The 25,121-nt window shown below is 47.3% G+C and overlaps 1 protein-coding gene across 2 annotated transcripts in view; it reads left to right on the top strand.

Annotated features, from left to right (window-relative positions):
* Window positions 1-4,059: 4,059 nt before the first annotated feature.
* ATP1A1 (ATPase Na+/K+ transporting subunit alpha 1) overlaps window positions 4,060-25,121 on the top strand; it is a 33,144-nt gene continuing 12,082 nt past the window's right edge. The window contains exons 1-11 of one of the 2 annotated variants that reach the window (XM_089917264.1): window positions 4,060-4,347; window positions 15,847-15,951; window positions 16,643-16,702; window positions 18,987-19,190; window positions 19,841-19,954; window positions 20,344-20,478; window positions 20,591-20,708; window positions 21,167-21,435; window positions 21,963-22,161; window positions 22,420-22,529; window positions 24,448-24,582. In XM_089917264.1, coding sequence (XP_089773390.1) covers window positions 4,336-4,347; window positions 15,847-15,951; window positions 16,643-16,702; window positions 18,987-19,190; window positions 19,841-19,954; window positions 20,344-20,478; window positions 20,591-20,708; window positions 21,167-21,435; window positions 21,963-22,161; window positions 22,420-22,529; window positions 24,448-24,582 — 1,461 coding nt within the window. In that variant the 5' untranslated portion in view covers window positions 4,060-4,335. The remainder of the gene's footprint in view (window positions 4,348-15,846; window positions 15,952-16,642; window positions 16,703-18,986; window positions 19,191-19,840; window positions 19,955-20,343; window positions 20,479-20,590; window positions 20,709-21,166; window positions 21,436-21,962; window positions 22,162-22,419; window positions 22,530-24,447; window positions 24,583-25,121) is intronic. The other variant, XM_022583976.3, reaches the window with a different exon arrangement.

Genomic DNA, 25,121 nt, shown 5'->3' with positions numbered 1-25,121 from the left:
TAAGTGGCAGTTGTATTAAAGGAATGCTGAGGAAAAGACTGATGAGGACTGGACTCTGTGTGTTTAATAACAGCCTCCAAGACAGGGACCAAGAGAACGTTGACTTTTCTAAATAACCAGAGGCAAAACCTAAGGGCTTCAAAAATCATTAACAGAAGAAAATATGTTTACAAGCATACTAAAGAGCTTTGATAGGGAGTTAAGAGATGACTGGAAAACAGAGTCAGGGAGGAAAAGTTTCAGGGGTCAGAATTCTTTAGCTGACAGACTTCTGATGGTCAGTGGTCTGCCTAGAACTGTGCTTTTAAAGCAGGAGGTAAGATGTCTGCTGCTAGACAGGAAAAAAGAGATTTGCAATGACGAGATAGACATTGGCTAGGAGGAACTTTGGAATGGTGACAAGGGTTGGCTTTAATACAGTGATAGTGGCAGCTAAGTGGCTTTCTGGGGTACCAAGGGAATGGTAAAAGATAAAGATGCACGCTTAAGATTGTTTCCATGCAACCTTTAGTGCAAGCTGGGCCAAAGAGACTTCTGTCCTTCCAGATCCCTAGCTCATTGATCTCGCAAATGTTTGCTTCCAATGGAAAATGCTAACTTCACGTAGGTTCCAACTCTTATTCTAAAGCCCTTAATTGCAATGGCATGTTTATTCATTTCAGCAAGTACTTACTCAAAGTGCTAGCACACTTGGCTCAAAATACTGACTTGCATCATATTTTTCAGACATCTGCTGACTATTCACAATGACTGGGCCAACCCTCCATGGTGTGTCAAATCCTCCTCAAAGCCATCCACACTTGGCAGCCTTGAGGGCTGTAAATGCTGAGTCTCTGGACCGATCAGTTTAATTGTTTCCCAAGCTAGGAGTTTAATAAGAGCTGATAGAATAAGAGGTAGATAGAATAGAGAGGCAGAATTTGCCCTACCTTCTCTTCTGGAAGCTTCTTTTATCCTCAGCATTGCTCTGGGAGTTTGAAAAGATGCACAGTAGTGCTGCCAGTGTCCTGGGACTATCCAGTGCCAATCACTCCCTGGGCCTCAGTTTCTTCATGTAAAATGAGGGGAATGTTTGCTCTCCAAGGTTCCATTCAGAAACCTCTCCCAAGAGGAGGAAAGAAGCCTGTCCCCCAAAAAGGATATTTCCCCCTTTGGTCACCTATGTTCCAAAGCATCTCTCTCACATCTGAGATTTCTGCACCTCAATTCTGGCCACAATGTCCCTTTGTCTTAATTTTATAGGCGTGTTCAGGGCTCCATAGTACAACCTGGCAGGCGTTCTTTACAACATTCTTTCCCATAAAAAGTTTTCAGCTCCTGCTTATCATGTTTTTTCCCTTCACCTCTTAAAATTTGTCCTCAACACCTGGCAATAAACTTTACCCCTAAAAACACCCCTGAAAATTGCCCAGAAGTGCCGAGACCATAACACTTGGCTGTAGCGTTTGTAGAAACATCAACTTTAGAGGAGTAATAGCAAGGCCCTTTCTGATATTCTGACCTGTTTTTGTCGAATTATGTTTCTTTCAACAGGACTGCAATGAAAAATGGATTATCAAATGACTTGAAAATGGAATGGGATTTGCCTCTAGAGGTGGGATCAGGTGGGTCAGAACAGTGGTGGAGGAGTGTTTGTTGATCTATATCAGTCATTTTTATAAAAGAAATGGTTCTCTGCCTCACGGTGATGCACACAGTAGACTGATGAAGAGTAGAAATTTGCAGAAAAGGCTCTTGCCGAGAGGAGAGGCACGTGGAAACCCTCTCTCTGTATTTGTGAGGACAGCCATGTTGAAAGCAATTAGTATTCTTCCACCAAAACTTCCTTGGTGCTATGCTCAGAGACCACATTTTACAAGCAGGAAGATGGGTTCCCATCTTGCAATTTTGAGGCCAGGCTCCCCCATTGCTAGCTGAGTGGCCTTGTTAGAAGGAAGTCCTCAAACCTCCAGTTTCCCACGCTGGAAAGTGCGGCTAAAGCCCTTTACCTTTTGGACTTGTGAGAATTCTAGCGGATTTTATATGTAAAAGTGCTATGTGGAGGTGATGACAAGTTTTGGATTTTAATATTTATTTTTATGCCTTTTCCCCTCTCTGGCATATAGCTAGAACTTTGAGGTCCTCCTGAAAGGACCTTCGGTAATCTTCAGCTACCAAATGAACAGCTGTAGAGACCAAGGGAAATGCCTTGATTTATCAGGTTTATGTTGTTGAATGGGGAAAAAAAAATGATAATTTTACTTATGAAGGGAGGAAAAGGTGATCCGCTAGCAGGAGAAACCTACATTGTTCAGACTTTTGCTTTCTACATTTTGTTGTTGTTCTTGCTGTGTTTTTTCCATGCAGACCAGGGCCCAAGGGATAATGAATCTCAAACAAGCTGAGAGATCTTTAGCAAGCAAAAGCTTCCTACATGTTAGCGGTAATGGTGGATGTAGGGCATGTAAATAAAGCATTTCCTAGACCCTTGGAGACAGAGCCCTGATAACTCTTCATAAATTCCTTCTGTTGAATTAGCAGCATTTGGAACTCTGTTCTGGATTTGGGGGTTCTTTCCCCAGCAGTCACGAATTTGAATTCAGTTGGCAATTCCTCTGCTCTTCAGGGCCCCCACTGATTTAACCAAGGTTGAAGGTCGCTGGAGGAGGCACCAGCCCTTAATGCATTCTTGGGCAAGAGGAAAGAAACAGTTTCTTCTAAGAAGGAACAAGACTTATGCTAATGGTCTAACTGATAACACAGTTGCTACTTTTTCCCCCTTTGTTTTTCTTTCTTCCTTCCCCCCTTCCCCGTTTCTTTCAAGTTTCACATCTTTACTCACGTTAAATTAATACTTGGAGTTGATAGGGCCGGTTTTAACTTGCTTAGGAAGTTAATGTTTTCCTTGTTTCTAGTCAGAATTCCCAGAGACATGGAGTACTTTCTCCTGCAAATCGTGCTTTCCCAGAGTATGCTTGACTTCCCCAAAACATTGTTAATAATACTTCGCTTTTTAACTGTAGGAGAACTTCAGCCATTGCAGCCTCTGCAGAAGCTGTAATGGGAGAAAGCCACACAGCGCAGCCAGGCCAGGGCCCTCTGGGGGGTTCCTGGACTCACCACACTCCAGGCCCAGGTCCCTCACAGCACCAAAGGCTGCGGTGAAAGAGGCCCTGCTGTGCCAGGTTGGGAGCAAGGAGAGGCATGAGACAGGCCCTCAAACATCTCCTCCTCGGAGGAGCCCCTTTTGCTAAGGATATGCATTCCCTTAGGTTTCAGTTATTCCTCCCCGCCAAAATGAATCCCCAAACTGGAAAAGCAGCTTTCATTCACACAGTAGCGTGAATGAATTAACAGCAGGCCCTTTGGATTATCATTTGGGGGTCTTGAAGCAAAGGAGGGAGAAGGCACTTGGGACCTCCGGCAAGGCCAGCTCAGGCCCTGGGGGGATATGGATAACGGGGATACCAAGACCACAGGAGGCATTCGGGAGGGCACCAAGAGGCTGGCCGGGGAGGCCATCGCAGGTGGGCGCGGGGGCCTGGACTCCGCAGAGGGGGCGCAGTCCCTCCTGCGGGCGCTGGCTGCAGGCACATCCGACCCCTCACCCCCATCCCGGTACTTCCCTTAGTCCCAGAGGAGCTTTCCGATGCCCAGAAAGGCCCCTCCGCGCAAGGTTTCTGCCCCGGGTCCGCGGAGATTCGGGGACCCAGTTCCGTGGACGTCCCCGCACCCACCGAGGACCTTGCGTGCCCTCCAAAGCAGGCCCGTCACGCAGGGCGGCGGGAGGGGGGCGCGGGAGCTGCATGGCCGCCGAGTCCCCGCTGCCCAGCCAGCCGGCGCGCCCGGGAGTGGCGCGGCCGCGGCCTCCCGGGACGTGGGCACACGCGCCCCAGGGCCCGGCGCCCTCCTGCCGGGAGCCCGGACCGGCCGCAGCCGGCGCGCCCCGGCCTAGGGGGTGGGGCTTGGGGCGGGGGTGGAGCCAGGCCCGCGGCCGGTGTCAGGTTGCTCCGGTAACGGTGACGTGCCGCGGCGTGGGCGGGGCTAACACGCAGGTTGCATATTTTAGGAAGTGAGGAGGAGGCGCGGGCTTGAGCTGCGGCTGGGTCTGGGGCGCAGAGCTGCGGCGGGAGGAGGCGGACACGTGGCAGCAGCAGCGGTAGCAGCCCCGGCAGCGGCGGCAGAAAAGGCATCGGCCCGAGCCGCCGGCCGTCTTCCCTCCTTCCCGCCCCGCGGCAGCCGTAGCTCCCTTCTCTCCGCTCCCCCGGTCGCGCTTGCTCGGCCGGGAGCCGCTCTCTTCGTTTCTTTCTGATTCTCAAGCAACAGACCCGGCGCGGGGCACAGACCACCGCCAGTATGGGGAAGGGGGTGAGTGTCCGGGGAGCCAGGGGAGGGCACGGGGAGCCCTGGAGGGGAGGAGGAGGAAGAGGAGGAAGTCAGGAGGGCGACCACAGCCAGCGGGAGGCGGAGGAGGAGGAAGCGGCGGGGCGCGGAATGGGTTGGCGGAGCGGTGAGGCTTAAAAGACGACGCACTTTGGTAATGGAGGAAGCGCAGTAATGAGGGGCGGGCGGGGGAAGGGAGCGCCGGGGGGACGGAGGGCGGCAGCGCCGGGCAGCGCTCACACCCTGGAGAGGGGCTGCGGGCCCTCGAGTCCGAGCGCGCCCGGGGTCCGGGCTCCTGGAGGCGGCGCTCGGGAGCCGCGGGCCCAGGAGGAGGAGGGAGGACGGCTGCTGGGCGGCCCCGGCAAGGAGCGGGCCGCCGGCGGCATCCCCAACCCGCTCCTTCCCTCCCTCCCTCCGCCCTCACCTCGCGTCTCTCGCCTTCCTTTTTTTCTCCGCCTTTCTTGCCCCGAGGAAAGGCGTGCTCCTCCCCTTATCCTGGGGCGCTCTGCTCGGCCACTTCCCGGGCTGCCGTTCCCGCCGCGGCTCCGGCCCGGCGCTGGGGGGCTTGCGACGCGGGGGCGGCCTTAGGGTTCCAGGCTCCTTCTGGAGGCTTCGGGCTTAGCCAGTTGCCCGCAGAGGCGGCCGCCCTCCCCTAAAGGAAAAAACTGGCTTCCCCTTACTGTGGAGCCGGTCGGGCAGGCTGGTGCCAGAAAGGGTGTGTCTTTGCCCTAGGATGGCCTTTAAGGTATACTTTTGAGAGCTTTAATGGGCCCCTTTCCATAAACATGGGATGCGCCCGGGACAGCTGGAGCAACTGGAATGGTTATCTTAATGGTGGGGAGGGTGTGTGTAGATTTTTTTGAGGGATGATCCAGGAAGGAGCACAGGCTGATCCACCAGGGTCTCCGGGTACTATAAACACGAAAAAGGACGGGAAGTCGGGGCAGTACGCAGTAGGAGTGCCGACCTGCGGAAGAGGGGTGTTCCCGAAGGAACGAGGGGGGTCCCCTGGGCAGGAGAGGCGAGCGCTGTGGGGATACCAGAACGACGGCTGGTTCCTGCATTTCTGTAACTTGGAGCTGTGATAACCCGTAGCCACGGCAAGAGACTGGGTGGCAGACCCCAACGGGGCCAAAGTCCAGTCGAGAAAAGTTTATACAAAAGAACAATCAGAAGTATCAGTTGATGGGATAAAATGACCAGGTCAAGAGAATACTGGTAGGAGAGAATCCGCTCCATTGTGTCCAGGGCTTGCACAGTGCCTTGGCGGTTAGTAGGTCTTTGAAGGCTCTGAGGGCTCCTCGGTGTGGAGTGAGTGATGGGCGAAGAGGGACGGTGCATTCTTTGGGGACTCTAAATGGATTTTGAAGGAGGTCATTGAAAGGCTTGGACCTGGTCGAGAAAGTAAGGAGAGGTGGGAATGCACAAGTGGCATCTTCTAAAAGCACAAAATGTGGAGGGCTGGCTCAGGTCAAGCAGCTGAAAAGAGCTGAGTGCCAGCCTCTGTACTTCCAGGATGAAAACTGGGTTAGTGGCCTGTGCTTGTACCACACTATCAAACCCTAAGTCATTCCAGTAAACAAGCTCTTTAAAGCTCATTTCTTTGTCTCTTTCCCCTCAAAAAAAAAGTTTATTTCTTGAGCCTCACATTACTGACTGGGGGGCTGTAGAGATCGTAGATACGTACCCGGGGCCTAGGAAGGTGAAGTGATTTGCTCAAGGTCAAATGGTTGGTTAGTGACACACCAGACGTTCCTGATTCGTGAACAGCCTGTGGTCTCCCAGCCTGAAAACTCACTCACTCCTTAACATTGCCTGATATGCAGAACTCTCAAGTTATTTTTCAGATGAAACTGGGTGTTTGTGAGGCTGGATTAATGGACCAGAGAGATGTTTGAATAACTAAGTTATGTCCATAGATCTATATGTCCCTTTCGTAACCACACACATGCACAGTGGTGGTAAAGAAAGCAACATACCTGGGTCGTGGAGGTTCAACCTAGATGTCTTATGGATTTTTAATAAAATGCCTAGTGGCTGGCAAACACAAAATTGAATTGTAACTGGTTAACACAGGCTGATATGCTGCTTATCTGCTGGGTTGTAGTTAGTATTTTGGGTACTCTGATAAATTAAACAAGGGGTGGTGGTGTGTGTGTGTGTGGGGGGGGGTGATTCCCCTGGGATAAAGTTACCCCTTTGTCCCCAGTGACTTACGGTGATAGTCCAAATGTTCAGAAGGATATTTTATGCTCAAATGTTGGGATTTTTCCACATGGGGATTAGAATGTGGGTGGAGTGGTGACTAAAGCCCTGCTGATAATTGGTTAACTAGGAAGCCAGTGCTGGTAGCTAATTTTTAAGGTCATTGTTAATTTCTTCCCCTCCCCTTCCCATTACTGTTGGGAGCCCAGGTTTTGATGATATTTCAGGTGATTTTATTTCTCCTTAAAAATCAATCTCCTAAGCTTTTGGTAAAGAAATGGAAGAACAGCTCCTGCTGAATCATTCCTGGATGAAATAGGATTTTGTCCTTTTTTTCATACTGGGTGTTTTTGCCAGTCACTTGGCTTAAATCCACAGCTAGGCCTACCACCCACAATCCTTTAGCTCACCAAAGGTACGCAAGAAACTTTCTTTTTTCTCAAGTTTACAAAAAATGAGGGGAGGGGAGATGTCACCTGCTCCTTCACTGCAGCTCTCCATTGTTTGAACATTAACTTAGTTACCTAGAAAAGAAACCATGGTTTATGGGTAGTGATTTAAAGAGGAGCCTGGAAAAAGGTGCAGGTGAAGGTTGCACAAGGGATACAGATGTCAGCAGAAATCCTGGTTGTATGGTAGCACTATGAGCTGCCCTTTGGGAGCTCAGCTTGAAAGTGTGACTAAATTCCCTCTGGCTGCTATAAAGCTAGTACTTTAGACTGAAGACATCGCACGGCAGAGTCCTCAGAGTGGAAGGTTGCCCAGGCCTGGCCCGAGCAAGTGGAGTGGTTACGGGAGGAACTGGTTAACTAGCCCTAGGGACAGAGAAGAAGGTCGGGGATGCATCACACCGTTTGCCCCTGTCAAGTGTTCAGTGTATAAGTGACGAACAGCCCCCACCCCCCTCGCCATTCTGTACCCTGCTCTGAGGGTGTATTCTCTTTGGGTAACTTACTGTTTGTTAATTTGTAGTTTTCTCTGCCAGTAAGTTTGTAACACTCTGTTGACTCACCTTTGGGTGGGAGGGTAGGAAAGGGGGAGGTCTGCATCATAAGTCTGAGGAGATTGAGAGTAGGCTAAGCCTGACAACCCCCGTCCCCAAAAGGGGGCGAGGAATTTTTTAAAATCCAGTAAAATGTTTATTCAGTTGAGGAATAAAACTTAAAATATCCAGACCCCTGGAAGTGTTATTCCTAAATTGCACTTAAAAAAAGTGAATTCGGGCTTCCCTGGTGGCTCAGTGGTTGAGAGTCCACCTGCGGATGCAGGGGACACGGGTTCGCGTCCCGGTCCAGGAAGATCCCACATGCCGTGGAGCGGCTGGGCCCGTGAGCCATGAGCGCTGAGCCTGCACGTCCTGAGCCTGTGCTCCGCAACGGGAGAGGCCAAAACAGTGAGAGGCCCGCGTACCGCAAAAAAAAAAAAAGTGAATTCAACATTGTAAAGCCCAATAGACTGGGTACCCATCCATTCTCCATCCCAGAACCCTTCTAAAGCATTGTTTTCTGATTATTTTAGCAACAAATGAACAGATAAGTGACTTTCTGTTCTGTCAGGCTATGTTCCTTTTTTTGGGGGGTTGCATTGGGTCTTCGTTGCTGCGCGCAGGCTTTCTCTAGTTGCGGCGAGTGAGGGCTACTCTTTGTTGCGGTGCGTGGGCTTCTCATTGCAGTGGCTTCTCTTGTGGAGCACGGGCTCTAGGCATGCGGGCTTCAGTAGTTGTGGCGCACAGGCTCAGTAGTTGTGGCTCGCGGGCTCTATAGAGCACAGGCTCAGTTGTTGTGGTGCACGGGGCTTAGTTGCTCCGTGGCATGTGGGATCTTCCCGGACCAGGGCTTGAACCCGTGTCCCCAGGCGGATTCTTAACTGCTGCGCCACCAGGGAAGTCCAGGCTATGTTCTTTCACATAGCATACACAAACTTAAGAATGAAAGAGGCTTTAAGGGAAATAGTTTTCGAAGGATTTTGTATGGAAAAGTAAGTAAAATTAGTTTCTTTATTTAAAACAAAGTTTTTTAAAGCCCTGAAGTGTCAGTTTCTCATCTGGCGCTTAGGTAGAATACTCACCCAAGTGAAAGTCACCTGTGTTCCGTTTACAGAGGGTACAGGGGAAGTGTGAGTGGCAGCTGTTGTTGGGATTTTAAAGCATTTGGCGTTGAGAGATCTAATCTTTATAAACTATGGGTTTTTGCTGTTCGTCAGTCTTAAGTCTTTTCAAAACTAGAAATTGGTTTTTCTTTCAGCTGAAAAAAAACTACTGAAGATTGAAAAGAATGGGAAATATTGAATACTATGAATTACCCTCCTAAGGGCAGCTGAGGGGAAGTGTCATTGGACACTGCTGGGATGCTATCGAACGGCATCTTCGAGTTCTCGTTTACTTTCACTTTCCAAGTAAAAGGCTTTACATTTTTAGAGTCTTGCTCAAAGTCTTGTGAAATAAAACGGGCTTTTCAGCCCTCTGTGAGGGACAGGAGGGTGAACATTTGTGCTGTGGTGCCTTCTTCTAGACGCCCAGGGCGCTCTGCCAGCCAGCAGGCCAGAAGAAGAAACACGAGTGTCAGATCAGATGGGCTCACAGTAATCAGAGTTGCTGCTTTGGGCCAGCAAAGCACTGGGCAGAATGTTTCCCCATCCCTGCCAGAGCTGTCCAATTTCGGATTCCGCTGAAATTACGTGTCCAGTAAGTGATAATGTGAAGGACAGAGAATTTTAAAATCCACTACTTCTTTAAAACTCTCCTTCGTTTATATATTTTTGGAAAAGGAGCCATAACCAAGTCAGGTCTGAACTTTCTCACGTTGCTATGAATCCAATGTGTGTGAGAGGAAGTGTATTCTTTGGCTGTAGGCATAGAGAGACTGTTCTTTGCCTATGAGTCACCTCCTTAGTTGTGTTTAAATCTGTCGTCAGGAATCCACAAGCAGTTCTTCACATTTATTTGACTAATGTTTCAGATAGCAGATTCTGTCAGTGAGAATAGAAGCACCCCACTCTACCCCCGCAACGCACCCTGCAGTTTTTCTCTCTGGTTTCATTTGGATCCTGAGCCAAGGGGATTTTGGCCAGTGGACCCTATTCCTTAGTTCCTTTGTGACTTTACAATGGATTATATCTGAGCATTAATTATCTCTGTACCTGGTTTTATTCAAACCCTGTTCAGTAACAGCTGTTAGATGTTTTTGGTTGGTGATCTGAAAAGTTGATCCTTGATGGCTTGTGTTTTTTGTCTTTGGGACCTGTATTGTTTGGGGGCCTGATAAACAGTGTGTTAAGGTTTTGTGGATCGTTGAGACTTAGTGCTTGGTTTATCCTTCCAGTTTGTCATGGTGAGGGCAGGGCCTCACGCACTTGGGGTGTTATCTTCTTGTGTTTTTCCTTTATCCTCCACATGATGCTTCCGTGGTGCCATATTGGTTTATTGGTTTCAACTCAGGTGGCATTTCTCTAGTGACACACCGGGCGTTCCTGATTCGTGAACAGCCGGTGGTCTCCCAGCCGGAATACTCACTCCCTAACATTGCCTGATACGCAGAACTCTCAACTTATTTCTTGAGAGTTCTATTTCCCTATTTCTCTAGGGCCTGTCATTGCCTTTGTCCTCTTCAGCCCTGCAGCTGTTTTACTTCCCACCCTAGGCTTCAAGGTACCAGTTGAGGAGTGATCACTGGAAATTGATTCAGTCCCCTTTTAATGCTTGTGCTGGTTATTAAGCCAGGGTCTCTCAAACCAACAACTTCTTTTGAGTAGCACCAGCTAAAGAGTGGCCTGACAAAATGAAAAAAGGCATGAGGAGGGCAGCAAATGGGTGGAAACAGGCAGAACATTTTAACTCTTCATTACCCAGGTACCTAATGTAGAGGTAGAAAACCCCATTGAAAAAACAAGTTTTTTTATTTTAATTAACTGAAAAAGCACATTTTTAAAGAGGTCGTAAATCTAAAGTATATTGATTATTTAGATGTTTTAGAATTTTTTTTTTTTTTCTCGGTATGCGGGCCTCTCACTGTTGTGGCCTTTCCCGTTGCGGAGCACAGGCTCCGGGCGCGCAGGCTCAGCGGCCATGGCTCACGGGCCCAGCTGCTCCGTGGCATGTGGGATCTTCCCGGACCGGGGCACGAACCCGTGTCCCCTGCATCGGCAGGCAGACTCTCAACCACTGCGCCACCAGGGAAGCCCCATAGAATCGTTTTGAATGATCATGGATGTATACTGACTATTGCAGGTAGGGTGGACTGGCAGTCTCGTTGAAATTTCACATGCAGGCAGATTGGGGAGGAAGGTTAAGCCTTGTTCATTTTGGGCTGAGGGAACCCGCTGGCTAGAGCTGGAGCTGTTTTCTTTGCCCCCTGCTGGCTGATGGGCTGCAGCCCAAGTTTGGAGGGACTGAGCTGGGCTCACAAAGAGACCCACTGCTTTGGCCTGGCTACTTGATATTCCCCACCTCGCGGCAGGTTTAGGTGAGTGAGAGAAGGACTGTGAAGGCCAGGTGTCCCTCGGGTCACGTCCTCTTCCTTCTCTGCCCTAAACGCTGCTCTGGGCTGCAGAGCCCTGCAGTGCCATCCTCTTTCAGCCCCAGCCGTCTCCACCCTCAGCTCCCTGGATGGAAAATCCTTGTACATAAACTAAACTACTTAATCATTTAGGAGCCAAGGGTGTGATGAACTGCGATTGGTCATGTCTTATATCTTTATAAGTTTCAATTGATGATGAAATAAAAAATGCCCCAAATGAGGTGTTTTTTTTTTTAAATTCATAAAGACTTTTCATAGTAAGTGACGAGTGGCAGTGATTTACATGTTCATTAAAACCAAGTTATAATAACCTTTGTGTAGTGCTTTGCAGAGTACCTTCACATACACATTTGTATTTCATAATGATTAATCATATATCATCCCAGGGAGACTGGAAAGCCTACCCGCGCCCCCCTTTTTACATAAAGGAAAGATGTAGCCCAGACTAGGCAGTGCCTCTAGGTAACCAGTGAGGATCGGAGACCATCCTTCCAACTTCCTGCTAAGGTGGAATTTGCCAAATTGGGTTCAGAGGTATCCTTTCTACAACCCTCTTGGCCAGCTTTGAAATGCGCTGCATTTGGGGCAATTACTTTTACCCTCCTCTGGCCCCTCTTGATAGTCCAAAGCTTTGTCAGTTTTGGAAACAGTGCTGTTTTTAGGTGTTTTGTCTTTGGATTTGATGGCAGCCCCTTGATTCATCTATCAGAATGCCTCTCTAGAGTCTTTAGTAGTTATACCAAGTGTTATTCCCATTTTAGGCAACAAGGAAACTGAGGCTGACTGTTCAGGGTCGTCTAGCTGGCACATGGCAGAGCTAGAATGACTTGGGACTGACTTAAAAGTACCATCCATAGTCCTGTCCAAAGGGTGTGGACATCTCTGCTTCCAAGTACCCTCCAGACTTTATCAGCAGCAGTTTCGGAAGTCTGAAGACCTCTGACCTCCCGGCTGGCCACAGGGCATTGTGCTGATGTGGTGGGAGCTGTGGCCAGACATCACACTGCACAGTTGAGAAAGCCTCTAAGGCCTGATGGGGGCCGGTTGAGATGGGTCCGAAGGCCTCGGGGCAGTTTCAGCTTACGTAGACGTCAAGTGACTCACATCTAGGATGGAAGCTTGTCTCCTAAACTCATTGCACCTTCTTTGTGTGCCTTTGTAAAAATTTTTGGGATGTTTCTCTGCACCTGTCATATCCGCTTCCCACTCCACCCCCTTTAAATTGTTAATTACTGAAGAAGAGGAAGGAGCATCTCCAGCCCTAGCAGGCCTTGCTCATTGTAAGGATTTGGTCTGTGTTTTTAAAAAAGTGAGCGTTGGGGCCTCAGCCCCCAGGGCTGAGGGTGGGCACCTTCCCAACGTTGCGCACCAGCCCCACTCTGTGCGTAAATTCACAGACAGACGTGAATGGATGACAACAGAAAATAGTGTTAGAATGGTGGGAATCAGCAGTTTTGCACAGGAAGCTTTGGGAGATGTTTACTGTCTGTAGTCTCCCTGAAGTTGGGACAGAATTGAACAAATGAGGAGTTTGGTGCTTTGCAAAGTGGAAAAGCTGCTAGTGAACTCTCTTCTCCTCTATCAGGAGAAGTAACTGAAATTAATGAAGCTTTTGCAGAAAATCCACGGCTTGTCAACAGATCTTGTTATGAAGATGGTTGGCTGATCAAGGTGACGCTCAGTAACCCTTCAGAACTGGATGAACTAATGAGTGAAGAAGCATCTGAGAAATGCATAAAATCCATTGAGGAGTGAAAATGGAACCCCTAAAGAAACTAGTTTGAAACAACTAAAATAATAATAAACAAGCACACCTTGCTCCAGGTTTCAACCTTGGTTCCTCCTGTCAAGAATTTTCTCACCCCATCTCCTGAGCACCCTTTGCCTCTACCCAGATCAACTGGTGGCGAAACTCATAGTGAACCGTTGAGAGGATGAAATCCCCAGGAAGCACAGGGAGAAGTAATGACACTTTATTTTAGGCTGTGTCACACTGGGCAAGCCCCTGCCCTTGTTGTGACCTCCCACTTCCTAAATTAGAATGGGAAAAACAAATGTTCACAAGTGGCCCTTTTGGGGGGGTGGTATGACAGTGGCCTTGAGCCTCCATTGTGTACCCTTCCCCTTTCTCAGAGACGGCACACTGGTGCCCAAGGGTGCTGTTGAAGGGAGCCTGGTCACTCACTGCCTGTCTTCCGTGGAGGAAGGAGAACTGACCTGCATTCCCTAATGGAAACAGTGGGAATTGTGTGCCCAGTGCCCAGAGGAGTGGGCAGGTCATCGCAGTAGATGCGGGAGACCATATTATCATTCCCCTTTTCATGACCTTTGTTTTTCCCAAATGCTTTTAAAAGAAATAATAAAGAAAATGCTGTCTACCTGATTTTAGGTTGTTCCCTGTCCTACCCTGCACCACTGCACCCCACCCCAAACACACACACACAGATTTTTTTTTCTGCTTTGAAATTAGTATTTGAGATTGGTAGGGACTCGAGTAATATTTGGTTCCCATCAAGATAAGCTAGTATTATTGTTTTACTTGTAGGGAAGCACTGAATTGCATAAGCTGCCTAGTCTTCTGGACATTGCTTAGTGAAACAATTAAAGCTTGAAGGAGAAGAAATATCACTTGTTAGCACTTCCCCTGTCTCTTTCACAGATATCCTGTTTTAAACCCCACCCCTTATATGCCGTGAAGGGATGAAGAATGGGGAGGGTTATTAGGGAATCTTGATTTCCAGCTACCTTAACCACTGATAACTGAGAAGCTTCAGGCAGGAGATCTGTTTTGTAAATGGGGATAAAACTCTGGAACATGTCCAAGGTCTAGCTGCTCCAATAATTCTCTCCCCATCTTTCGGAGTGGAAAGTATTGGAAGTCGGAGAATAATCAAAGCCTACAGATGGTGAGGCAGAGGGCTTTTAACTCTGATTTTCGTATCTTGAAATTAGATATGTTTTAATGATACTCAACTTGCTTAATGAGAATTTGTGAACTGGATTTAAGAAATCAATACAAACGGGCCACGTGAGTCTTTTAGAGATCCCTAGTCGATGTCTTTGACGTGCTTTTTCAGTGTTGTGCTTCCTTATTAAATATATGAAGGAAGTCCCACTTCAGTTCCTCTCTGGTGGGAGCCCCGTCCTTTGTTTTGTCTGTTTGCTTCCAGTGTGTGTGTGATGTTTCATTTTAACTCTGGCCCCAGGGCTCTCCCAGAGAGGCTCTCTGGCAACGTGTGGTTGCTCTGTAGTGGAGAGAATGTGGAGAATGTTGACTATCTTTAGACTTGCTTCATTCTTAACAGATAAGACGCAGAAACTAAAGAACACTCTGAAAGAGTTAATGGGCAGGGAACACTGTAAATGTGACCACACAAGTTGAGCAATGTGAATACTGTATGTGTCTCTGTGTTTTGGCAACACTAACTAACCTGGGGCCAGGATCTCTTTAGAGTCTTAAGAAGGTATTTTCAAATTCAAGTGAACATTGTATTTATTTGCAACCATATCAGCTATGACTGAAAGACACCTATATGCTTTGATTTTTTAAAATTTATTTTATATTCAGCACAGTACAATTTTAATCTAGACAGTGTTTCTACTTGTTGCTTTAGTAGCTGGTGAGGTACTCCTGAAAATCAGAAGTGATTAAGGGAGAGCCACAAATGAATACAGATAGCACCACATAGCATCCATTGTAAGAAAATTGCTAATATAATTGCCTTTCTTTGCCCTTCTTAGGTGATAGTATCAGTTTGTGGGCTGGGGGCCTCTGGAGTGAGGGGCGCCTTCTCTCCAGGGACTACTAGCCTTGGGAGCACCAAGTTCAGGCTTTGTGTAGCTGAGCTCAGGCATTTTCAACAGGAGGTGGGGGAGTGGAACAGTCTAAATTTAAACTGTGGAATCAACGTTTTCTCTAAAAATTGTTCCAGTTTTCAAGAGGCGTAGGTGGATCCTGCGAATTGTGTGATAATGCACATGCTTTTCCTACATCCTGCTTATGTCAAAATATTTCCAGGGACTTTCATTTGGGGGCTTTTTCTCGGGCTGCAGATTGGGGTGGGGACTCCCTTTGTTTGTCTTTCACTTGAAGAATATGAAGGATCCTTGGGCTGACTTTTTTTTAATAAGATGAAAAGGTCAGTGCTCTTAAGGCAAACCCTAAAGATATTTAAAGTTGATCCGAAATGACTTCTTTGCAAAGATAAGAACTTAAACGTCATAATAAAAGTCATTCGCATTTAGGTGTATGTTTCAGTTAATCCTCTCAAACCTCTAAGGAGGTAGGCGCCATCAGCTCCATTCTAGGGAAGAGAACAGAAGAATTTCAGAATTAGTGACTTGCCCAAGGACACACAGCTATTAAGTGGTGGAGCCCAGGGTATGAACCTGTCTGATTCAGAATCCAAGTGCTTAAGTACTATACTGTACTCTAAGTTAGTGATGTGAGGATAGTTTCATCTTTCAGTGGGGAAGATGGAGGGCCAAGGCATGGAGATGTTGACAGCACAACCCTCTCCCCCCATTTACCCCAAATGGAAGCAACTGGCAGGGCCATTCTGAGGCCTGACAGGACTTTCCCACTGGTCTTAATGCCCTAGGGTGCAGGTGGCCTGACCTGAGCTAGTGATGGCAGTATCAATCCTAGACTGACTCTTCAAAATGATGGCTCTCCTAAAACTGCTGAAACTCCTTTCTCCACAATCTTGAGTTTCGAAATGCTGTTCTGAATTCACAACCACACGTTTCCCACATTCCTCTGTAGGTTGGACGTGATAAATATGAACCCGCAGCTGTTTCAGAGCATGGCGACAAAAAGAAGGCCAAGAAAGAGAGGGATATGGATGAGCTGAAGAAGGAAGTTTCTATGGTAAAGTACTAGGAGGAAGGCTGCTCTTTGTTCGTCTTAAAAGTTAATTGTATCTTACCTCCTTTGAGTGTTATGGTACCCCTCCCCCCAGTCATCCTTCAGTCAGAGACTTGCTTCATTTTCAAAGTAAAGAGATTACAGCAGTTGTACAGACTTTACTGAATTGTAGAGGTTGCTATGGAAAAATTTCGTTATAAAAGCCGTTAGAGGGTTGGACAAGTTACTCAACGCTCCGGCATAACCAAAGGTCCACAGAGGAACTGTGGATGATATTATCGTGGGCCTTTGCTTTTGTGTGTCTGCATCGTACTGAACACGGAGAACTTCCAGCCTCTGCAGGCTGCGGAGGCATCCACAGATGCAACCTGTCTGTAATCTGCCTGGTCATCAGAGAAGGTAGATGAGGTCTCATAGGTCTCTAAGACTGTTGGGTTTCTCTGACGATAGGTGGCAGACAGTCGGGCTCCCATCACACAGCTTGGGCCGTTCTCCAGTGAAGACTATTCAGTAGGTAGCTGTATGGTTGCCAAGTCATTGGGCAACAATGGTGAAAGTAGACTAACTTGTGCACTGAAGAAAAACTTGTCTTCTGAGCCTAATGATAGGAGTGCTGACATTGATGCTTTTTAAAATCTTTTTTTTTTTTTTAAATGATACAGTGTTTAATTCTTTTCCTTCTGTTTTCCCTTAGGATGACCATAAACTTAGCCTTGACGAGCTTCATCGCAAATACGGAACGGACTTGAGCCGAGTATGTTCTAATTGGTTGTATAGAATCCTGATTTTCCCTATCCCGTTTTCCCCAGTATCACAGGCCTAACCTTAGGGACTCAAGGAGAACAACGACAGCCACCATCTGAGCGTCTGCTACATGACGTGCACAAAGCTCGGGCCCTTTTTTTTTTTTTGTTACAACATTGCTTCTGTTTTACGTTTTGGTTTTTTGGCTGCGAGGCATATAGGATCTTAGTTCTCTGACCAGAGCTCAAACCCATACCCTCTGCATTGGAAAGCCAAGTCTTAACCACTGGACCACCAGGGAAGTCCCAGGGCCGGGGCTCTTATATGCTGTTTACTATTTTGTTTCCCCTGAAACTTTTTGGAAGTGCATGTTACTTTCCCCATCTTATAGCAGGTGACAGCCAATAGGTGGGAGTCCCAGGATTTGAAACTGAAAAGCTCCAAAGCCGTGCTCATCCCCTGACCTTGTGATTACAAATCTTCTCTTTATTCTTCTACATTTGTTAAATTGAGTTATTTCAACTAGTTGAATCTTGAACGATTCAGATTTTTGCACTTTTATCAGCTAGCTCATTGCTGTTTGTCAGAGCCTTTGGTTTATTCTGTCATTTATTTGAAACTTGTTTTTTGAACAGCTCAAAGAAACCTTTAAATAAAGTATGTATTGTGTATCCTTGTTATCGAGGGGATTTTGATATTAACTTTGCCACAAACAATATAAAAGTAAACAGTCAGGCACAGGGGTGGAGTTTGTTATTTTCTAGACAATCACTAGAAAGTCTGAGGAATGACTAGAGTGCCAGCTAGTATGTAGCTATTGTTTCAATAAATTATCAAGAAGTTCTGAGAAGTCTGGGGGCCTTAAGCTCTGAGAGGAGGCCTGACTCTAAGACCCAGCAGGCAGTTCCTCTCTGAGCACATCACATGGGTTATCTCACTGAAGTTTTCATTAGATTCCTATGAAGTATGTTCTTTGGGACCCTAAGTTACTTAGGGTCTGTTTTCTTACTTGTAAAATGGGTTGTGGTGAGAATTAAACAATTAATTGGAAGCACTGGATTGACTCAGTGCTCAACAAGTAGAGACAGCTCAGATGGCTGGTGGTGGTGGTGGTTATTCTGTCCAGGGATCACATCACGAACTTGAGGCAGGGGAGGGTCCTAAGTAAGTCCTTGTTTTCCTTGAACCATTTCATGTTCTTTATCCCTTTCCCTATACTCCCTAGTTAACTCCAATATTAAAAATAACATGAAAACAAAATATATATACACACCTCAGGCAAAAATGTGTTTTATGTCTTTTTTATGAGTTGATATTCTATGATGAAAGTAATCACATTTTCCCCTCATGGCCGGGAGCCTCTTGTCTGCTGTCATTGCATCTTGGTTTTAAGGCCCATTAGAAAACAGCAGGGCCTCAGTACAGTGGTTGCTTCTTCCAGTGAACACTTTTCAACTGACAGGTGTCCGGGGGGGTTAGCTCAAATACGCACATGTGTGAACCCTTCCCTGCCAGACAAGTTTGTTTTTTTTTGTTTTTTTTGTTTTTTTCGGTACACGGGCCTCTCACTGTTGTGGCCTCTCCCGTTGCGGAGCACAGGCTCTGGACGCGCAGGCTCAGCGGCCATGGCTCCCGGGCCCAGCCGCTCCGCGGCATGTGGGATCTTCCTGGACCGGGCCACAAACCCGCGTCCCCTGCATCGGCAGGCGGACTCTCAACCACTGCGCCACCAGGGAAGCCCCAGACAAGTATTTTAATTGCCGTCCAAAGAATAAAGTTCTATACTGAAGCTTGGCAAGTTAACCCAATGACAGGTTGGATTCTGACAGATATTTTTTTTCCTCCTTTGATATTGATAGAGTGATTCCCCCCGCCCCCCCGCTTCCCTGACAGATTCAGTACATAGGAAACTCTTAAGCTCTTAATTTGCAAAACTGAATCGATTAGTTAAGATTGATATCTTTTTGGTAAAAATGCAGTTTGGCATGAATCCCTTATCTAAGACTCGGAAGAGACCGGACCAGATTCCAGTCTGTCCGTGGATCAATTTTAAAAGAATTTTAGTTTGGGTGTTGTAGGTTCCTCAGGAAACTTGGGCTGTTGTCTGCCTGAACCGTTGCAGACGTGGGCAGGGGTTAGGCGGGGAATCATCAGAATTTTCCAGCTTCTACATTGCCCTGGGACATTTAGTTTTCTCCTCAACTCTTTTATTGCAGCTTCCCAGCTGTCAGGTGGCTGTATTAGCTTGTAAGTCCTGAAGCAGTTTGTCTTATTTATGTTCCTCTATTTCTCAGGGCTTAACAACTGCCCGAGCTGCTGAGATCCTGGCCCGAGACGGTCCCAACGCCCTCACTCCCCCTCCCACGACCCCCGAATGGGTCAAGTTCTGTCGGCAGCTGTTCGGGGGGTTCTCAATGTTACTGTGGATTGGAGCAATTCTTTGTTTCTTGGCCTATGGCATCCAAGCTGCTACAGAAGAGGAACCTCAAAATGATAATGTGAGTGCCGTCGTTTCTAATTTGGATTATTAGGTATGCATAAAGTATCCTCTGTCTTTGCCACCTATTTATTTTCAGTTACCACTGGTTACTTGATGGTTTTAAACACTGGGGAAAAGTAGCATCAGCAACGATTGCCTTCAAGGCCCATCCGTTCTTCCTTCTTCGTTTCAAGTTCTCTCTCCCATCTCCTGCCCTGTGTGTAGATGTTCTTCCAAGCTGGGCGTCTGCCCTGCATGTTGTTTCTGTGAACAAGCAGCTCTGCTCGGGCCCTGGCTCAGGTCTTGCCACTGAGCGGCAGAACGCAGCTTTTAATATTGGAACATTACACACGTCCAGAAATGTTTGGTGGCCATTCTTCAGAAGTCACAAGTTGTTTTGAAAATATCTTTCTTTAATAAAGCAGGAGAAACTGATTCATGGAGAATATTTCCCAAAGTCTGTCAAGCTAGTGACCAAGCGTCAGTGTGACTCCATTTGTGACACTCTTGTACACCGTCTCGCGGAAGATAAACATGAAGACATGAGTTCTGTATTTCCGAAGCCTTGATCTCTGTTAAAAGTCTGGTTTTTATCCAGTCGAAAATTAACTGAATGTTCCCAATTCTTTACCAAGAGCCATGCATCCTAACTTGTTTGTTCTGTCCCAGCTGTATCTTGGTGTGGTGCTGTCTGCCGTCGTCATCATAACTGGGTGTTTCTCCTACTATCAAGAAGCTAAAAGCTCAAAGATCATGGAGTCCTTCAAAAACATGGTTCCTCAGGTACCTGCTGCTTTGTCCTTCTCCATCAGGTGACTTGACAGCCCCAAGAATTGGAGCTGGTGTGAAGTTAAGGTTTTCCAAATATTCAGTGGCTCCATCAGAGAGAGGGGGATGCCTTCTCCCCACACCCAAAACCAGATCTGTTTTTCTTATACCCCAAAAAGTGAGTGTCTTCCCTCTGAATGTACACAGCACGATGGCAACATGCGGACTGCCTCATAGATAACTTGAGCAAGCTTTTGTAACTTGTATAAGTAAACAGATTGATATCTTTGCTATACATTCAGCTAATTAGGATTACAGATCATTTTGTAATTTTGACACTACCTTCTTGCTGGTATTGGTTTTTATCCGATGGAATGGTGTAAACTGTATTCTCCCTCCAAAAGCAAGCCCTCGTGATTCGAAATGGTGAAAAAATGAGCATAAATGCAGAAGAAGTTGTCGTTGGGGATCTGGTGGAAGTGAAAGGAGGGGATCGAATCCCTGCTGATCTCAGAATCATCTCTGCAAACGGCTGCAAGGTAGGTTTAAACAGAGTCTCCATAGTTCCGGACAGAGTGAGTTGAGTGGGCCAGTAGCCCGGGATGAGGCTCGTGTTGCTCACATGACGCGTCTTACTTTTCTCACGGGCAGGTGGATAACTCCTCACTCACTGGAGAATCAGAACCGCAGACCAGGTCTCCGGATTTCACCAATGAAAACCCCCTGGAGACACGGAACATTGCCTTTTTTTCAACCAACTGCGTTGAAGGTAGACCGTTTTCAAGCACTCTTCAGCACGGCGTGGCATTTATTTTGGGCATTAACAACCACCACCAAAATAAACCCACGGCCACAATTTCTCTTTTTGTCTTGTTGGCCCCATTTCTGACCACTTCAGTTAGGCACAGAGCAGAAGCAATTGACTTGCTGGCAGGAAGACCCAGGAGGCCTCGGGGCTGTTTTTTCCCTCTTCCCTCCACCTCTGCGTGCCTCTTCTGTTGGCAGTGCTAAGCTAGCGTGGGGTTTGGAGCCGCTGTCCTGCTAATGGAGAGAAATCCCTTTGCCACAGTCCCTATAGTTTAAAACAGACGGCGTGTACCGCCAAGGAGCTGGCCCTTAAAAACGTGTGTTTCTGTCTCTTTTTTTTAAAACCTGCCAGGTAATTGTGCAGATTCTGCGGCTTCATTGGTAAAATTTAGTACAATTCCCCCTCCTCCTCCTTTTAAGGTACTGCACGTGGCATTGTCGTGTACACGGGGGATCGCACCGTGATGGGCAGAATCGCCACGCTCGCTTCTGGGCTGGAAGGGGGCCAGACTCCCATTGCTGCGGAAATTGAACATTTTATCCACATCATCACGGGTGTGGCCGTGTTCCTGGGCGTGTCGTTCTTCATCCTTTCTCTGATCCTTGAGTACACTTGGCTTGAGGCCGTCATCTTCCTCATTGGCATCATTGTAGCCAACGTGCCAGAAGGTTTGCTGGCCACCGTCACGGTAAGAGGCTTGGGGAAGGCGATGCTCGCTTGCTCTGACGGCCTGCCTGAGTGTGAGAGTCATCCGCTACCCTTTCCTCAGCGACTGCGGGGGCTGCCGACTTAGGTTTTTTTTGCATGTGTTTGTATGTGGGTTTTCTTCAGAGCCACCTGGTAGGGTTAGACAGTGAAAAGACCTCAGCATGTTTTTATACGGAAGATAGTAACCCAGAAGCATACTTTTTTTTTCCTTGAATTTTATCACGTGATCCAGAACAGTGTAGCACAGAAAGGAGAAGAACTTGGGGGAAAGTAGGGAAAACAGACTATGGTACATCCTGGCTATTTTCACTTTTCTTAATAGTCTGCTTTTCGGAGGGGGGTGGGGGAAGCCCCACATACACGTTACCATTATTATTTCCTCCAACTTCAGAGGACGCTTGGAGAGATTTAGTTTTAGGCAAATTTCTCCCATGTTAGGGGGTAGCCAGAGTTAGTATGGAATGGCCGCCTGGTCGAGTTAGAAGTAATCTGGCTCCAACGCTTTAGGTGTGCCTGACCCTGACCGCCAAGCGCATGGCCAGGAAGAACTGCTTAGTGAAGAACCTAGAGGCTGTGGAGACCTTGGGGTCCACGTCCACCATCTGCTCAGACAAAACCGGAACTCTGACCCAGAACCGGATGACGGTGGCCCACATGTGGTTCGACAATCAGATCCACGAGGCCGACACGACGGAGAATCAGAGTGGTAAGACCAGGGCCCGGCCCACACCTGAGCCTCACCTGCTTGCTTGCTTTTTATCATTTGGTAAAGAGTCAGGGTTTTAGATGGTTTAGGTTTTTTGTCTTTTGGGGTTTTGTTTGCATGTCAGTACAAACATGGTTGGAAAACGCCTAAAACCTGACTAGTTTTGTTCATTGGGAAATGAGACGTGTCACCTCACATTTCTGTGGGCCCTTAGTACAAAGCCAGTGCATTATTTTCCTCTCTTTTTGCTTCCACCAGGTGTCTCATTCGACAAGACCTCGGCCACCTGGCTCGCTCTGTCCAGAATTGCAGGGCTTTGTAACAGGGCCGTGTTTCAGGCTAACCAGGAGAACCTGCCTATCCTGAAGGTCGGCTCAGCAGTTCTGTTAAGGTTGCCTTTGAGGTGTGCAGATGCCACCCAAGAACCACCACCTGAGGGTTCTGTTTGAAGAGCACGTGACCTTTGGGGGCTGTAGAGTAATTGGGACACTTGGAATGGTCCATGGGATGCTTTGCTATGTGTAACTTGAGTTGTGTTGCCTGTAGACCCCAAACACTTTCAGTACCCTGCGGTCAGTATAGGTCAGTAAAAGTGGAATATACAGTAAAACCTGACCAAAGAGGAGTTGGGGGAGGTGGGAGGCAATCTTTACTGGTGAAAAACCTAATTAGTAAAATCCAGCTTTACTACTCTTGAGTTTATGTGATGATCACCTAACCTAGCAGACAGTGAGGGCTACTTTTGTGACTTAAGAATTGCATTTGCATATTAGGATACAGCAGATTCCAGTCAATCCCTTAAGCCATTTATTTTCTTAAAATAGCTGTTATTTCTCTTATCTTATTTGTTCTTAGCTGGCTACTAATGTTGCAGAAATAAGCTAAGCGTAGCCCTGTGGAATTTGCATGAAATTTGAAATGACTGAGAGATTTTTTCTGTGTGGCCCAGTAAAGACTTGGTCCCAGAAAGGTCACGAGCTGCACAAGGTCCTTGCGGACAAGAGGAGCTGCATGGGGCCCTCTGGGCGGCTCCCTCTCCCCAAAGCTGCCTGTGGTGGTTCTGGGTCGAAACTGGGTTGTCGAAGAGAATGTGGCTCTGACGGAACCGAGATGGCTCCTGTCGTGAAGATAGGTTTCCTTTATTCTTTAAAGGAGATTCTCTTGGCATTGAATTGATGTTGTTTTGAGGAGGATGTTGTTGATCTTGGGATAAAACTTGAGATGCCAGCTTCATCGTTTTTCTTACCTCAAAGTGGAAATTTTCTAGTCTTTGAGCACTGGGACTCATAAATATCCAGTCTTTGCTCATTTAAAAGCTCCAGAAAGGTAGCATGAGATGTTATTTCTAAGTTATTTCAGGGGGTTGGGGCCATGTTATATTAGTGGCATTATCAAAAAAAAAAAAAAAAAGCATGCAGCCCTATTCTGCTTTAGTAACTGGCCTTTACTAAAGTGATCCCACTTATTTCATGCTCCTTACCAAACTTCACCAGATTTCTCGTTAAACAGGGCTACCATATTTGTAAGTGAGCATTAACTTGCTATCTGCACGTGCGGCCTGGCATGCCAGAGTTCTAAAATGTTTATGTGTGTAAGTTTGCTGTAGCCGAAAATGTTTTCAGTATGTCAAAATATAAGTGTTACAGTGTATCACACAAAATATATGTGTTACCGAACATGTATGCATTAACTAAAATGGTGGCTGATCACATTGCCGTTGGAGCTAATAATAGCTTTCAGCTGGCATCATTCAGGCCCAGACAATCCTGCACAATTGAATTAGTTTAGAATGTGAAGTCCTGTTTTGCCCTTGACACAGACAGCTTGCCCTCCGTCCTGAGAACCCAAGGCGTTTTCTTTTTTAAATTGCAGGGCAGTGAAGGGTACCGTAAATATTTACATTCTCACTCTGTATTTTCAGATTCATAACTAGAAATAGGTGGTTGGGAATGGTTGGCTTTGAGACTTCTCAGCAGGCCCAGGGAAGGTAAAAAAGGCCGGAGTAGGCTGGAAGAGTGTGTTGTGCTTCTCCCAAGCGTAGGTGACACCTTCTTGCGCCGGTATGGTGGGGGGCCTCTGGGTGGGGCGGGAGGCCAGGAGGCTGGCAAGGAGGAGGTTGGAGTTTAGGGGCTATGACGCCGTGGTCACTCGCCACAACTGTGCCCCTCCTTGCCAGCTCCCCTCTCCTCCTGACGGATGGGAAGACATTCTGAGTCTTCTCTGGCTTTCAGGGATGCCTGGGTAGAGCGCTTTCAGGGTGACTAACAGAGGCGTCTCTGTTCACAGCGGGCCGTTGCAGGCGATGCGTCCGAGTCCGCGCTCCTGAAGTGCATTGAGCTGTGCTGCGGTTCTGTGAAGGAGATGAGAGAGAGATACACCAAGATCGTTGAGATACCCTTCAACTCCACCAACAAGTACCAGGTCTGAGGGTCTGGGGAGCTTGTGGGGGGCCCGAGGGGACAGAAAAGAAGGACATACGCTGGAAAAAGATCCATCATCCCTTTTGGAATTTTCCACGCTGAAATGCTTTCTAGAAACGAATGAGTCACAGTCTTTATGAATGCTTTAACTTTACATCTTACCCTGACTCCTCCGTATAGAAAATCCTAATTTATTTGAGTATTAGTAGGATAAATGAAGCCTCTTCTAATACGTTGTCCGGGCCCTTTTGAATTCTCATTTGTCGGTTGGAGTGGGTGTGGGTGTTTGGAGAGGGGGCTGGGTAGGGCTGCAGGTGCACACACGTGTGCCAGTCCCTTTTCTGAATTTTCTTCGGGAAAATTGTGTACATGAACACGCATCAGGGATGTATGAGCACCTCGCCACGTTTGTTTCTTCTGTAGCATTCAGAGTGTGTTACAAGGTGCGAGACACTTCAAAGTTCAGAAATAGGGCATCTTGGATATTTTTGAAAACAACTACTAGGGACTTACCTGGTGGTCCAGTGGTTAGCACTCCAC

This window comes from Delphinapterus leucas, chromosome 1 (genome assembly GCF_059928025.1).
Source record: "Delphinapterus leucas isolate spDelLeu-1000000601 "Yukka" chromosome 1, BTC_Dleu_Yukka2, whole genome shotgun sequence".
In the NCBI taxonomy this organism is placed as follows: Eukaryota; Metazoa; Chordata; class Mammalia; order Artiodactyla; family Monodontidae; genus Delphinapterus; species Delphinapterus leucas.
Note: the sequence above shows the minus strand (reverse complement) of the source record. Positions and strands in the feature narration are given on the sequence as shown.